Source organism: Ophidiomyces ophidiicola (genome assembly GCF_022830035.1).
Source record: "Ophidiomyces ophidiicola strain CBS 122913 chromosome Unknown scaffold_37, whole genome shotgun sequence".
NCBI classification, from domain to species: domain Eukaryota; kingdom Fungi; phylum Ascomycota; class Eurotiomycetes; order Onygenales; family Onygenaceae; genus Ophidiomyces; species Ophidiomyces ophidiicola.
In genome coordinates this window covers 12,908-27,282 of record NW_026054677.1, presented here as the reverse complement: position 1 = coordinate 27,282, position 14,375 = coordinate 12,908, and the positions used below count along the sequence as shown (strand labels likewise).

General features: G+C 47.4%; 5 protein-coding genes across 5 annotated transcripts; 2 read left to right on the top strand and 3 right to left on the bottom strand.

Moving 5' to 3' along the window:
* Nucleotides 1-76: 76 nt before the first annotated feature.
* On the bottom strand, nucleotides 77-670 carry LOZ57_006159 (uncharacterized protein; the record flags this gene model as incomplete). The annotated part of the gene is made up of 2 exons (XM_049255180.1): nucleotides 77-400; nucleotides 476-670. 2 exons carry the CDS (start codon nucleotides 668-670, stop codon nucleotides 77-79), a joined length of 519 nt encoding a protein of 172 aa, XP_049105783.1.
* Nucleotides 671-2,207: 1,537 nt separating this feature from the next.
* Nucleotides 2,208-3,884, bottom strand: LOZ57_006158 (uncharacterized protein; the record flags this gene model as incomplete). The annotated part of the gene is made up of 1 exon (XM_049255179.1): nucleotides 2,208-3,884. One exon carries the CDS (start codon nucleotides 3,882-3,884, stop codon nucleotides 2,208-2,210), a length of 1,677 nt encoding a protein of 558 aa, XP_049105782.1.
* An 880-nt stretch (nucleotides 3,885-4,764) lies between these two features.
* On the top strand, nucleotides 4,765-6,482 carry LOZ57_006157 (uncharacterized protein; the record flags this gene model as incomplete). Its single annotated transcript, XM_049255178.1, has 2 exons — nucleotides 4,765-5,535; nucleotides 5,589-6,482. 2 exons carry the CDS (start codon nucleotides 4,765-4,767, stop codon nucleotides 6,480-6,482), a joined length of 1,665 nt encoding a protein of 554 aa, XP_049105781.1.
* A 1,631-nt stretch (nucleotides 6,483-8,113) lies between these two features.
* LOZ57_006156 (uncharacterized protein) lies at nucleotides 8,114-8,923 on the bottom strand (the record flags this gene model as incomplete). The annotated part of the gene is made up of 2 exons (XM_049255177.1): nucleotides 8,114-8,522; nucleotides 8,604-8,923. 2 exons carry the CDS (start codon nucleotides 8,921-8,923, stop codon nucleotides 8,114-8,116), a joined length of 729 nt encoding a protein of 242 aa, XP_049105780.1.
* A 2,833-nt stretch (nucleotides 8,924-11,756) lies between these two features.
* LOZ57_006155 (uncharacterized protein) lies at nucleotides 11,757-14,328 on the top strand (the record flags this gene model as incomplete). Its single annotated transcript, XM_049255176.1, has 5 exons — nucleotides 11,757-12,124; nucleotides 12,226-12,487; nucleotides 12,546-12,868; nucleotides 12,911-13,326; nucleotides 13,379-14,328. 5 exons carry the CDS (start codon nucleotides 11,757-11,759, stop codon nucleotides 14,326-14,328), a joined length of 2,319 nt encoding a protein of 772 aa, XP_049105779.1.
* Between the last annotated feature and the right edge of the window lie 47 nt (nucleotides 14,329-14,375).

Here is a 14,375-nt window from a genome sequence, read left to right as displayed (position 1 = left end):
CCCTCGGGATTAGAAGATGATGGAAATGTATTGGAATTTCCCGATTCGCCCTTATCTGGCTCCTCATGCATCCATCTCATTCCAGGGAATGCGGACAGCTTAGAGTTCCAGATATTTTGCGCGACCCAAACATCTCTGATTTTACGGTATGCCTCGATTTCAGGGTGACCCCCCAATTTATCATTTCAACTTGCATCCAACCCTTCTTAAAGGATGACTGGGCGATAACTGGGCAAAAAGTTGATAGCAGGGGCAAGGCAGCAGTGTCACGTTCGTGGATAACACGTTGCTCTTCAGGGACCGGTTTAAAGCTTTTCTCCATCTTTGGTCTAGACATTCCAAAAGTCCCAGGTTCAAGCCCTGACTCAATTTCTGGTTCGGGTTCAGGAGATTTTTCATGCTACCATCTTAGCCCGGGGTTGTAAGAATCTCATGGGTTTTTCCGTATCCCTAGCTTTATCCAACAATTTCTAACATTCGTTTCGGCATTCTTTGTTAGATCAAGCTCATCAGTGAATGGCAGTGTTTCTTTCCGTCGTTGGAACCCTCTTGTAATCTGCCGCTTGGGCAGTTGATGTTCTCTCAGATATTGGAAGCGAAATTGCTTGTAGATATGAGCGATTGCCGGCTTCTCTTCTCTGCCGTTGGGTAAATTTATTAGGGACAACATGCAGAGGTGTTGGCGGTTGTGTCATTTCCTTTAACTAAAGAGTAGGGCGGTGGAGAGGTGCTGTGCACCTGTAGCTCACCTTCTGGGTTGTTACCGGGGAATCATGCGACCTGGGGGCGAGGGCCGTGCCGAGCACTATTGAGAAAAAAGGCGATGCGGCTCGAAAGAGAAGAGTCGCTCCCAGCCATGCTGTGCTCCAGCAAGCTATGGCAGCGCGACAGATATGCTGGCATACGGAGTATCTTGACACGAATTGCCCTCCGAGAATTCCGTCCGCGTCTAGCGTGAACATGACCCGGAACGGTGTGTGGTTGATGGTATCACCAATAATCTGGACAGGGAGTAACTAGTACTCCGTAGCGATCCATGCCACTCAATGCACAAGCCATGTGATGCCCGCAGCCCAACCCAACCAGTGGACCAACCACCCAAGCTCGTGATTGCGCCTCGATTGTGAATGAGACTGGCCCCCAACTACTCCGTCTGGAGTACTTGCGCCGTGTTGCTTCATCTCCCTGATTGAATACAATTGTCCCATCTTCAATAGTGGAGAATGCCCCTCTCGATCTGGACGCCCGGCGCCTAACAGGCTTTTTTTGGAGGCCAGCCTCAAAATAACCACGCCTGAGGCGTGAAACCGCCCCCTGCCACGACCAACCACCCAGGCTGTCAGAAATTCCAGGGCAGGCATCGCCTCGAGTTTGTCCTATGTCACTTAACACGCGCTTAGGAGGACGAAAAGAAAAACTTTCTTTTTCTTAAGTGTCGCAGTCCAAATAGGTTAAAAGAAACCTATACGGAGTACAGAGTATCTTTATGCTAATCGCCCCAATGGGCCCTGGTTGGGAAGAAGCGAAGTCAGAACGTGAGGATCATACTGTCAGCCAGTGAGCACGATACAAATAACCATTGCCTTACGCCTAAGGCCCTAGTTAAGAATGATCATCTGGGAGTTTGGAGTAGTGAACTTTGGAGACTTATCACAGCCAAGGTCAGCCAGTTGGACGGTTGGAGACTGTGTCCATAGTCATTTGAAACGAGTACGGGATTCACATTTCAAGATTTTAGCTTCCCGCAGTTACCATTCATCTAGAAAGCTTACCCGTATGAGCCGCTGGGCCTTGACTGCCCATGTCTTCAAATACTTTCACCGCTTCGAGTATTGAGCAAATTATTACTGGGATTGAAATGTTTATTCAATGGATCTAATAAATAGTCTCGAATATATCAGTGGCTCCGGATGTCATATGCTTCCAAGTGAGATCAGCCCTAAACCTCGGAATCTAAGATTTGATAATGCCTATACCCCATTCTCCGTACTCCATACAGAAAGAAAACTAGGCGCCCATACCGGTGTTAGTTAACAGATGGTTACTTCCGCCACCCAATACCTACGGATTTTTTAACCATTCTGCATCCCAACCTACTGCTTTTAAAATTCAAGAAAAGGCATAACAAAGCGGCTCTCAAATCAGGGTTGGAAGATTTGAAATTCTAAATTATGCCTAAATCATTAAAAGTAAAAAAAAAAGTGTAATTATCTCGTCTTGGGTTTCTGACGGGATTTGGGCTCAGCCAGAATTAAACCAGGTTTTCCCGTCTTCTTTCTGGAACGGTTCTTTGTGACTCGTGGTGCTCGCGTTTGTGTAGCTATTTGATTGGTCTCCCGTCTACTCCGAGTATTTGGCTGTGGCTTAGTGTTGCGAGGGCTTCTTCGAAGGGTAGTAGGAGCAGCATCATATCTTGTACATTTACTTGTTCCTACCCGCTCTTTTATTCTTGCACTTCGGCGTACAGATGGGCTTGTATTTGATTTTGAGTTGTCTTGATACTGTGACGAGGGAGGGTGATATGGAGTATTATGAGGCTGATCAGCGTTTTTGGAGCTGCTCTCCGCATGCCCAAGGGTGTCAGCCAGTCCATTCGTAGTGGACCCACGTGCTTGGGCGCGGATGCTTTGACGGCCCTGTCTGGTACTCTTGCTAACTTTGGATACACGGTTTGATCGAAGAACTCGGTGGTTCGAATCAACGCCTGTCCGTGAACGTAATGATGTTGAATTATTTGATCGCGTAGGTATCCTGCTTTCAAACCTTACATGAGGTCTGCGTTCGTCCGTTACTGTATTCAGTCCGGGTAAGGAGGGGTTAGCGGCTTCCTGGTCATGATTGTTTTGGGCTTGGAGAATAGAAACACATCCCTGGGGCGTGGAGTCGGAGGACTGTGCGCTAGTTCTGGCCACTACAGAAGGCGGGGGAGGCGTTCCTCCATCTGTGCGGTTTTGCTCTGCCCCAAAATCGATAATATTAGCGTGGTAATGACCGGGGGTGGTGGAAGATGGTTCATCTGAAGATACATCATCTGAATCTTCCTCTTCTGGCTCTTCATGCATCCATTTTGGCCCGGGCATATCATCCCAATTTGGGTTCCAAATCTTTTGTTTAATCCAAATATCCTTGGCTCTCTTATAAGCCACTCTTTCAAGGTGGTGGCCGAAATTGGTCATCTCATCCTTTAGCCATTCCTGTTCAAAAGCTATTTGGGCAAGAAACCTGTGGTATGGGCGAGATGCAGCAGTTGCACGGTCATGGTCAGCTCGCTGCTGCTCAGTGATAGGTTTGAACCGTTTTTGTTTGTTCGGTCTAGGTACTTCAAAAAGAGTAGGGGCTTCCGGCGGCGCCCGTGTGCCAAAAAAACTAAAGGCTGCCGGTGTAGCCTGAGGTTCCGGCTCCGACTCAGATTCGGTTTCCGGCTCTGGTTCAGGAGATTCTTCATGTTGCCACCTTGAACCAAAATTGTAACAATTCCACCCTTCCTTCCAGATGCCTTGCTTCACCCAACGATTCATAACGTTGTTCCTGGCATTTTCATCAACATCCAATTGGCGATCAAACGGCAGTGTCAGTTTGCGCCTTTCATCGTCCCTTTCAATCTGGTCCACTAGTAGCTTACACTCTCTTACACACTCTGAGAGGAACTGCTCACGTGGGCGTGAGCTGTCAAGGTCTGCCTGACGCTGCCATTCGATTACTTCGCGTGAGACAGGAAGCTGGGGAATGTATATCTGTATGGTCTCCCCTGGCGAATATGGCGGAGGGGAGTCGCTGTATCGATGATGCTCATGGTCAAGATGTCCAGCATTGTTTTGTACTTCTTGGAGGGCAGAAATGATCTGGGTCAAGTTTGACGGTTGATCATCAGGAACGAAAGCCATGAGGCATGAAAAAAAGAGTTACAAGAAGAGTTACTGAAATGTCACAGTCTATGCTCTAAGATTGTCAGAACAGAGAAACATGCCGTACACCACTAGTTGCGTTGTGAGTGAGTCGGCTGAACAGAGTAAGGTATGGAGTATTTATGCAGTTGTTAACATGTTAGGCACAAATGGGCCAATGATGACCCCTGCCATCGCGATGAGAGACAACACTAACTACAACCACCACAACAAATTCCGTCCGGTGTCCACGAATCAATCAAGGCCACGATGCGCCTCAGGCTATGGATGAAACTCGCCCCAAATGTGCTCATTTCTCAGGTTCATTACGCTGTATAGTTATGTGTTTTATGGGTAATAGTGGAGAAAAACAGTTACCTCAATCTGGATGCCTGGCGGCTAACAGACTTTTAGCAGCCTCGACGCCCGGAATCTGAAGCAACCCCCGGCAATGCCCATGGATGCGTGCATATGCATAGGTCGGCTGCCAGCGATCAGAGACCCCGCTGTATAGCCTCCTCTGATGCGTTGGCCTAGAACTCGAGTGGTTATTCGACCGCCACAAAGATGTGTCAAGGGGAAAACATCAATAAGCGCTCAGCTTGAAACTATGGAATTGGTACCATTGAGGCCCAACCATTCCGCCTGCTCTCGTTAGCCAACGGCTTCCGCCCGTTCAGCCATCTCCAAAACGATGAATGAACAATGAAGCGGCGCTAGGGAACTTCTATTCCAGAATAGAACTACAAATTTTTGGCTAATTTGAGTATAAATCACCGTTTTCATCCTGAGACTTTTCATCTTACCCGTCAAACCTTCTCCATTCTTCTCTATTCTTCTTTTAAAACAGCATTCATTGGCATATCCCGTCATACCACTAATGCCGCGACCTTGTCACCCTCAGGCCCTGTTCTCACTTGTGCCTCTGGGGGACAGGGCTCATGCCGTTCTACAACACCCGGATAATAGTCATCTTGTCTCAACCTTCACTTTGGACAGCGGCGAACAGTTACATGGAATTGATATTGGCTTCCATATTGAATCATCCTCATACTGTACTCTAGCAACGCTTGGACGCAGCGGTGCCGACATCACGGTTGATGGCTCTAGCATATCGCGAATTCAATGCTCCTTTGAGGTCCATAATGAATCTGGCGTTATTCTGCTTTACGATCGGTCACATTCAATGACCACGCAGATTTCCGGTGAGAATACATTACAGTTTGCGCCCGAGCGTTCTCGTCGAGTCGTGTTGACAGCAAGTATGAAGGCCATACTTGGTTTTGGTGGCGTCAGATGTGATTTGTACAGGTTTAAGTTGATGTGGCATAAATCTAGCATGAGTACAGAAGAAAACGTCGGAGGACGACTACAAAATTTACGTCTAGCTCGAACGGCGGATGAACCCACCGATGCTCTATCGTACCGTCTCACCCGAATTCACACGCCCAAAAAAGATGAGCCGGCACTTAAGTATTCTAAAAACGTCGTCCTGGGAGAAGGAAAGTTTGGAAAGGTTTGGAAGGCAATAGACCTCCGTTCCGGGGGATTCATAGCGGTCAAAGCCATTAAAACCCCTACAACTTGCCCTACAGACAACCAATGGATCTATATTAAAAGGGAAATAGAAGCGCTTGCAAAGGCTTTCCATGTCAGTCAGCTCTTTCTCCTTTCCTCTCCATAAATATTAGCTAATATCAACAGCCTCATATTGTGGAATACATCCACCATCAAATTGTCGATGGTCATATGGAAATATGCACAGCACTTAAAGATGGAAACTTGGACGGATTAATAAGCCAAAACATCTTCCAATCCAATGCCTCTGTCAAAATTGTCACTGATACCCTTCTTCCTCAAATACTTCAAGCCCTTGATTATCTGGCCTACAACTCCCTTATTCATCGAGATGTCAAACCCGCAAATATTCTTTACACGTTTCGCGAAAACAAGTACTTGTTCCAGCTAACCGACTTCGGATTATGCAACTTTGTTTCTGACGCTACGTCATTTGCTGGCTCACCCTTCTATATGGCTCCAGAGGTTCTACAAAACCGGAGTATCAAACAGACCCCAAAGGTTGATGTTTGGTCCCTTTTTGTTACCATAGCATTCACACTGAATGTTAATGGGTATCGAAACTCGCAGCTACCCTCTGATGATAAAATAATCTTAGCAGCTGTGAAAGCAGCAGATACTTGGCCTTTGGAAAGAATCAAAGATATGGCAATCGTTGATCCCACTAAACGTGCTTCTGCGGCCCAGATGTTACTCAAACTTTACAGTGGGGTAGGCCTTACCACGCCGCGCAGCCAGATTGGTGACGGCCCTCCTCCTGGGTCCACTCTTAATGCGCTTGTCAACTCTAGCGAGGTTCCGAGTGTAATTGACACGCATAGTCAGCCGAGGCCATTACTCAATTCTACCCGTTTGGAAGTGAATACAGGGGTAGTTGCAGCGGAGCGAAAGAGACGACGAAGAGATTTATCTAGGGTCAGAAAACCAGGCACTCAAGAGTCTAGCTTTCGAAAGCGAGCCAAAAAGTCTAGCAAAATCAGAAAGCGTTCTGCGAATGCCATGAGTTGGACTAAAACTTAACTAGTTGTAGGCCTTGTAAGGCGGGAAATTGAATTCGGTCACAGAGCTGACAGTCTACACAGCAGAACACCTCCTCTCCCTAGTTAGGGCGTTTTCTTTTTCTTTTTCTCATTTCCTTTTCTACCCTCCCCCCCTTTTTACCTTTGCTCTATGCTTTCTTGACGACCTGTTGTCATCTGGGTTAGTATGTTTTACCTTTCGTTGCTTATTTCATTAATTTCCAGTGTTCATGATGAGAATAAGATAACACTTTGATATTGGATATGTTGCATAACCCTTTTTTTGGTTAACTTAGCCTACTTTCTCTAGCACTTCAACAGTGCTTTTTATGATAATCCACCGTGTTATTACCTAATTCTCATGCTATTACGTAGTGAATAGGGTGCCTCCTAGCTTAGTTACGTGTACCGGAGAATCAGAAATGGCTGCCTACTCTTATTTGACCTCAGTAAATGCTACTTAGTTAACTATGTGTTTAGTCCAGTCATTCGGTACTTGGTGCCTCTACCCTTCACATTGAAAACTCCTGATCGAGCTCCAAAACACAGCTGACTTAGTCGAGAACAGAGCTCAGGGTGCTCAGGGTCACAAACTGCGGTGGTTATCCGAAGTAGAACGCATCGTGTAGATATGTGGACGGGCATACTACACCACTACATACACACAATAATATATTTCACTAGCGTCTGCGCATTCTAACAAACTTGCTCTAAATGCCTAGCATCAGATTTTAAAGTAAATAATTTAGTTTACCTATATTCTCCAGTTGTTCTAGGAAAAGAAAAATCTTATATTATATGTGTTTGTCTATGGTAGTTTCAAATAACTTTGCCCAAGATAAGCTTTATACTATCTATAGAATAGGGAGAAATTGTCATGAAGAAATTGATATTAGAAATTTTTCAACTTGTAACAGGCGCCAAATATAAATAAATAAGTATTTCATAATCATTTTCTCCCTGCTCTGGCCATACTTTTCCGGCTAGATTCAGGTCTCCGCTGGGAGCTCGAGGGCTTCGTCGATTTGTAATTTGATTGAATTTTTCTGGCCTCTTGCAGCTTGTGAGAATTTACAGCCATTGTATTTTTCATCTGTCAGGTCAGTTCATTTTGTTGAGGTTTGCTACACGAGATCCCCCCTTAGTAGCAGTAGGTGCTGAATTTTTTCTGGGCTTCCTCTAATGCCTTGATCCTCACACTTCGGCGTAAGGATGGCGGAGGGGTAGCTAATCTTATTGTTTGCTTCTGTTATGGTGTGGAGAGGACCAGGTGTTCCATTTCAAGAGACCCGTGAACTGCACTAGCCAACCCCGTTTTATTCGAAGGACGCGTCTGAGGAACATTACTGTTTTGAGAAGTAGCATTTTTTGATTTTTGACGAACCTCTTACTCGCAGAGTCTGATCATTGATGACATCTCGAACCTCCCGAGAAGGCTTATTCAAGAATCGTGCGGTTGTATTAGTCGTTGTAGGTCGGGTCCGAATTCTGCAAGAGTTTTCTGATATACGTACCGGGGAGGATGCACTCCTCTCCCTTCGATTTTGGTTAATTATTGGCGTTCTCTCATTGCTGTGTCTAATAGCGAATGAAGAAGATTGTAAAACATTTTCAGAGGTGTTAGATGGGCCATCAGCTGTTAGCGACAAGGGAATTCGAATCTTCACGTTCGTCCTCGTGCATCCATTTCAAGCCAGGAACATCCGTCCAGCTAGAGTTCCATATTCCTTGCTCGACCCATCTATTCTTGACGTTTATATGGGTCTGGGTATCAATATCAACCACTCCACTTAAGTCATCAACAATCCATTCACGTTCGAGAGATACTTGGGCAAGAAGATAGTAAGGTTGAGAGGCAGCAGTGTCACGTTCATGAGCCGCTCGTTGTTTCTCACTGACAGATTTCGGTGGCTTTTGTTTCCTTTTTTTCGGTTCACGTAGTGATTTGCCAAGATAAAAAGGCGAATCTGGTTCTGACTTTGACTCTGTACTTGGTTCTGGTTGTCGAGGCTCTTCATATTTCCATTGAGCCCCGAGCGTCCTGACAGTTCATTTATCATTCCAAATACCTTGCTCTGTCCAACGATTCTTAATTATTTTCTCGAGCATTTATAGGATCGACTGTGCGGTCATTAGGCAATGTTTCCTTACGCCGTTCAAATCTTCTTTCAGTTTGTTCAATAAGTAGTTTCCATTCCCTCTCGCATTGATAACTGAACTGCCTGCTAGGACATGACCTAAGAAAGTAGTCTCTTCGGTATTTTCTTGGTTTGAATCATTAGATATTTGCGGAAGAGTGGGTGGTTGCGGTGTATTGTGAGGTGAAGAAGGCGGTGGATCGTCACTGCACTGCTGCTGCCCATGATTGAGTGGGAGATTTTTTAAGTCTGGAGGTGTGTGAAAGACTTGTGTTGGGCAGTGAAAGCTACTAGTGGAAAACATGATAGCTCCAGAGGAAAGGGAAGGTTATTTGGGTCAGAGACAGAGAACTCTGTAGCTATTCAGTATGAAGGATCGCTTTGTTTTGAGTGAGGGCAGTTACCATACAGACTACGCAGTTACATACAGAGTACATAACTAGTTAACTGCTCCGTACCTAGTTATTATTATTATCCTGACGTGACAAGGACAAAGTGCTTGAACATCTCGCTGTAGTACACACCAACTCTTCGGTCCGTCAAGATTTTTGGATAAGTAGTTTATTGCTAGAAACTCCCGCTCCGGCATCAGTGTTGAAGGCCTTCCAAACCTGACAAGATGCCCGTATCCGAGTTTTCTTATCTTCCGATACCCAGTGGTAGAGTGCTAGGTGTCTGCACTTGGGCAATCTGTTGCGTAGGGCAAGAAGTAGGTTTGTTAGGTTAAATCGTTCGCGTTGGGCGAGGCTGCTCAATTCGATGTCTGATCAACACTTACTTCCCCCTGAACGTTGAGTGGATCACAATGCCACACCAGGCGGAACCGAGGCATATCGTTTGTATTACTACCGGTCACAATTATAGTGGATAACTGCTCTGCAACCATAGCTCGTCGGCAGCGTTGAAATTCAAATGGTGTAGTGTTGCTCCAGGACTTGAGTTGTATCATAGTATGACCCTGTACTCAAGCTTTGGATTCAGAGAGCCGCATCATCATCGTTATTTTAGTCAGGGTCTGCTTCCTTCGTAGCCTTGACAGGTAGGGTAAGCCTGGTTGATTTGCCGGGGTGGACCGCTTGAGGTTGGGCAGAGCATGTTCGTGGCTGCAGTTAATTAGTTAGTCAAACAGATTGAGGATGAGAACGCATCATCACACACTCCTGGTAGCAAATTAGTTATTAGATACATTGTGTTGGTTGATTTGAATAACTAGTGGTGATAGTTACGAGCAAAGTTCACTCACTTCATTCACAGCTCAGCTCTTTGCTCATAAGTGCTTGCCTCACAATTCTCTAAGTATCGGACGACACAGGAGCACGTGATGATCATGTGACTGAGCGTCTATAATATTGCGTCTAGGTCTGCTCCTAACAAACAAGACAAGGATACTTATAGACAAACATGCTATAACCAAGGCTACAGGAAAAACATATGAAAAACCCCTAGCAAACCTCTGCCAGTCCAATAGTCAAAGATAATGAAATCAGTACCATGGTTGAGAAGAGGAGGTGGCAAACCTACAGTTCTCCAGTTCCTCCTTCAGAGATCTGGTCACCTGACAAGTCACCTGACTCCTGCTCAACACACCCCTGTAGCTTTGGCAGTGGTGTAGGCAGTGAACCCCCTACCAAATAATCAATATCCACAAGCCTCAATTGCTTCATGAATTTTTCAAATTTCTGCCTAGGTAAGGCCTTTGTTAAGCCATCTGCAGGCATATTATCACTTTCAATCCAGATAATATTCAATTCCTTATTAGTAACTACCTGCCATAACCAGTGGTGATGAATATCAATGTGATGGAGCTTGATAATTAGTTGTGGAGCTGCTGAAATCAGTAACCATATTGTTTGCAAATTATCACATAAAATATCAAAATCTCTTCCTAATTTCAACATAATATCCTTAAATAAGCATTTCCACCACATGGTCTCTTTTGCCATATAGAATAGTGCTAAAAGCTCAGCTTCCATTGAAGACATTGTAATGGTCTTTTGCCTGAAGAATTTTCAATCAATCAAGTCTTCAAAGAGCTTGAATATGAAGCTCTGAGAGAAGCATCTAGAGCTCAAATTGTCTGCAAAAGAAGAATCACTGATGATTATTAAATGAATGTTTATGGTGTTGTTATTATCACTCTGGGTATTCAACTCCCTCTCAGCATGGAATTCAAGAGCATAATACTTCATTGAAAAAGCATATGAGATAACTCTCTCAATTGCTGTATGATGTTCTGGTTCTGGGTTAATCAAAGCCTCACTTAATTTTGCAGTAGCAAACAAAATATCAGACCATGTTACAATAGCAGTGTAGAGAGCCAAATCAATCTTCTGTTGGTAGGCATGTATTCATTACTTATCTTGCATCCCCATATAAGGAGCTATATCTGCAGTTACCATTGATGTACATGATGGCTTCAACTCTGTAAGATTGAACTTATTAGCAATCTTCTCAATATAACTATTCTGGCACAGCCAAAGCTTCTGAGCATCTCTATCACATAAGACATGAATATCTAGAAACCACTCTAGCTCTCCAATCTCTTGAAGCTCATAACACATTCATAGATTCTTCAATAACTGCTCAAATGTTCCAACATTCTTTCTGTGATATAAAAATACTATGTCATTTATGTAAAAGAAGATAATAATATTCTCCTATAGAGTTTCAAATTGCGCCGACGCGCCCAAATGCGGCAGTTGCAGAGCGTGTTTCCGGGCTCCTCGGTGCAGCCCCTCCGCTCACACACGCCCCACCACAACGGCCACGCACCAACCAGCCTGAGGCCCTTGACCAGCCTGTCACTCGTATGCCATGCGCGAATGACAACAGCGGGCCACGATTTCGGCCGTCAACGATGGTCAGAACGGGCTCGCAACCAGCTTGAAGCACCAGTTACTTGATCCCATGCTCCTCCGGCGTCATGGCCCTGCCGCTACAAGAAGGCCGTCCTCCCCACGGGGACGACTTGATTCTCATCCATCAACCGCTGACGATTGAAAACCTCAAGTTGAACCAGCTGCTGCCACCAACGCGGTACAGCAACGCTCTCTTGATTCACAGCTCTCACCTCACTCATCTCATTGAATGCGGAACAATACCGTGACGCCTCCCAGCCGCAGCAACCGACGTCAGCTATGGTGCGACCGAGGCACCGTCCTGTTGCCCACGTTAAAGAGGATTCCAATGATGGGATATCAGATGCATCGTTTTGCCTGAGTGGATCTGACAACGATGGGTGTGAGACCGACTTGACTGAACCATCCGATCAGCCCGTTCCCCCCAGCAAGACATCTCAGAGGCGCCGGTGTCCTGTGAACCTCGCGTCGTCAACGCCCCTTGATTCTGGCACCGAAACGACCAGCAGCTCCGGTATTATCTGCCAGCCGAATTATGACGATCCTTCAGATGACACCGATGAAAACCTGTCGGACGTTCCATCTGATTTTGGAGGTTCTGTCGGGACGAAGGCCCTTCGGCATCGTATCGAGAACCGCTGGAGACGGTAAGCTTTAGAATGATGATGGATATATACATATATCTATATCTCCCCGACGGCCTCCCTTGGCGTTTTCTGCGTGGTATCCTGTCGCTAATCGTGAGAAGGTTCTGCGCGATCAAGGCAAAGCCAACAGCCAACCCTAAATGGAACTGCGCAGAGGAAGCCCTCCGGCAGGCCTCAGCACAAGATATATATCGCTTTTTCAATTGGATCTTGGGAAAGCTAAAACGTGGCAAGGATGGGCGTCGACTCCCGGGAGTCAAGGTGAGGGATACCCTCAACACCGACTGGAAGTTCTTGCTGGGCTACTACAAGAAGGTGGCCGAACGGCCGATGAGCGAGGCGATGAGCAAGAAGATACGTAATGTGGGTTTGCATGCTCCCAGCCACCCTGGTCCAAGGCTGACAGAGTGTTGATTGGCAGGGCATGCGATACCTGACTAAAAAGTACGGCCTCAGAACACAGCCGCGTGAGAATGTTCCTGTCTACATTGAGAACATGGTCCCCTTCAACGAAACCATCCTCAAGACGCAGGAGAAACGGTTTCATCTGGGCTTGGAGCGCCTGCTGCTCGGTTTCTACAACATGCTGGGCCTCTTCACGGTCAACCGGAAAAATGCCGTCCTCTCGATCCAGTATAGGGACCTCAAACTGTCTGTTCAGCGAAACCCTCATGGGGGCCCGCCGGTACCGACGGTCGACTTCACCCCAACCTGCATCAAGGAGAAGTTCGGAATGAAAAAGCTGTAAGTTGTGCGACCCCCATCCTCATCAAGCGTGTGCTGTAGCCTGCCGGCTGGCGATCAATTTGGCCTGGGTGATAACCTGGACAACAGCAACACGTTCATGCTGCCTGAGATCATCTACGGGATCTCCCTTGTCTTCAGCCCTCATGTCTTCCTGTTTGGTTTCCTCTTCCACGCCGAGGCCTTCGAGAACCCGACTCTCCGGACGATGGACGACGTGCGGCGGCTGCTTCCCCAAGCCGGCTGCCAGGAGCTCGAGCTGCCGCTGAAGCGTGAGATGGACAACTGGCATCTCTTCCCCAAAGTGGTGATTGAGAAGGGAGAGGCTCGCGTCCTGCGCGACACACCCATGACGCTGGGCTCGAATCTCAAGACCATGAGCGAGATCCATGGATGGCTCAACCCATTCTACACCCACCAATTCCGGTACGGCGGAGGCAAGTTGCTTGACGAGAGCGGTAAGCCAAAGGTTCCCCGTGCCAGTTACAACGGGAGATGCTGACGTGCCAGGTGCAGGATTCGTCAGTGGCGCGCAGATGAATGTGATCATGAACCATGCATCGATGAATACATTCATCAAACACTATCGGATCCGGCGCCACGCCAACCTGCAGGAAGTCATGTGCGGACTTGACCCGGACCGGGAGTGGGAGCGGGCGTTGACCGGGCAGGATCGATTACGCGACGTGCGGCGACCACGGTATCTCACCGATGCGGAGCGGCGTTCTGTGGAGCAGGATCCCGAGCTGCGCGCGGCCATCAGTGTCCACCGGGAGATGAGAGATCTGTTTGCCGGGACCGGTGACCCGGCGTTGCAACTCACTGCGAGCCACCTTGACCAGGAGATCACCAACATCCGTCAGAGGCTGCTCTACAGGTTGAGAAACGAAGTGCGCCGGGATTTCAGCCGGAAACAGGCAGTGGTCGATATCGAGCGCCAGCTACCGGGAACTGCAGTCTACACCGAGCCCGCCCAACGGCCGTCCAGGAAGGAGCCTTGTGCTCCGCCGGCACAGATGCATCTCCTCGAGTGCCTTATGAGCCTCCCCAAATCAGAGTCCCTGGATGATGAATGGCAACGGCGCAACAAAGCGGTGGAGGCTGTGAGACAGTACTGTGACTTTCGCGAGGGCGGCCCTCTCCGAGGACGGCTGTCGCAAAAGGCACCCAGTGATAATGCTTGCAGCCCAGATGTAGGGACAAAAGCCGAGCAAGGAACTGCCAGTGCTGCTCCTCCCTGGGAGCAGAAATACCAGGAGCTCGAGGAGCACATCCGGTCAGCGCTGAAGCCCGAAGCATGCTTCCAGTGCCGGAAGAAGTATTCCAGGTATGCCGATGTTCTGAGGCACTTCCGATCGGCACATCTGAAAGATCGCCAATGCAATTTTTGCTGCATACTGCTTCCAGACCAGATGGCTCTACAGTTGCACGCGTTTACGGTGCACCGCCTGGAGACCTAACCTCAGCTTCGAGACAACCGATGGGCTGCAGGCTGTCACAAGCCGCG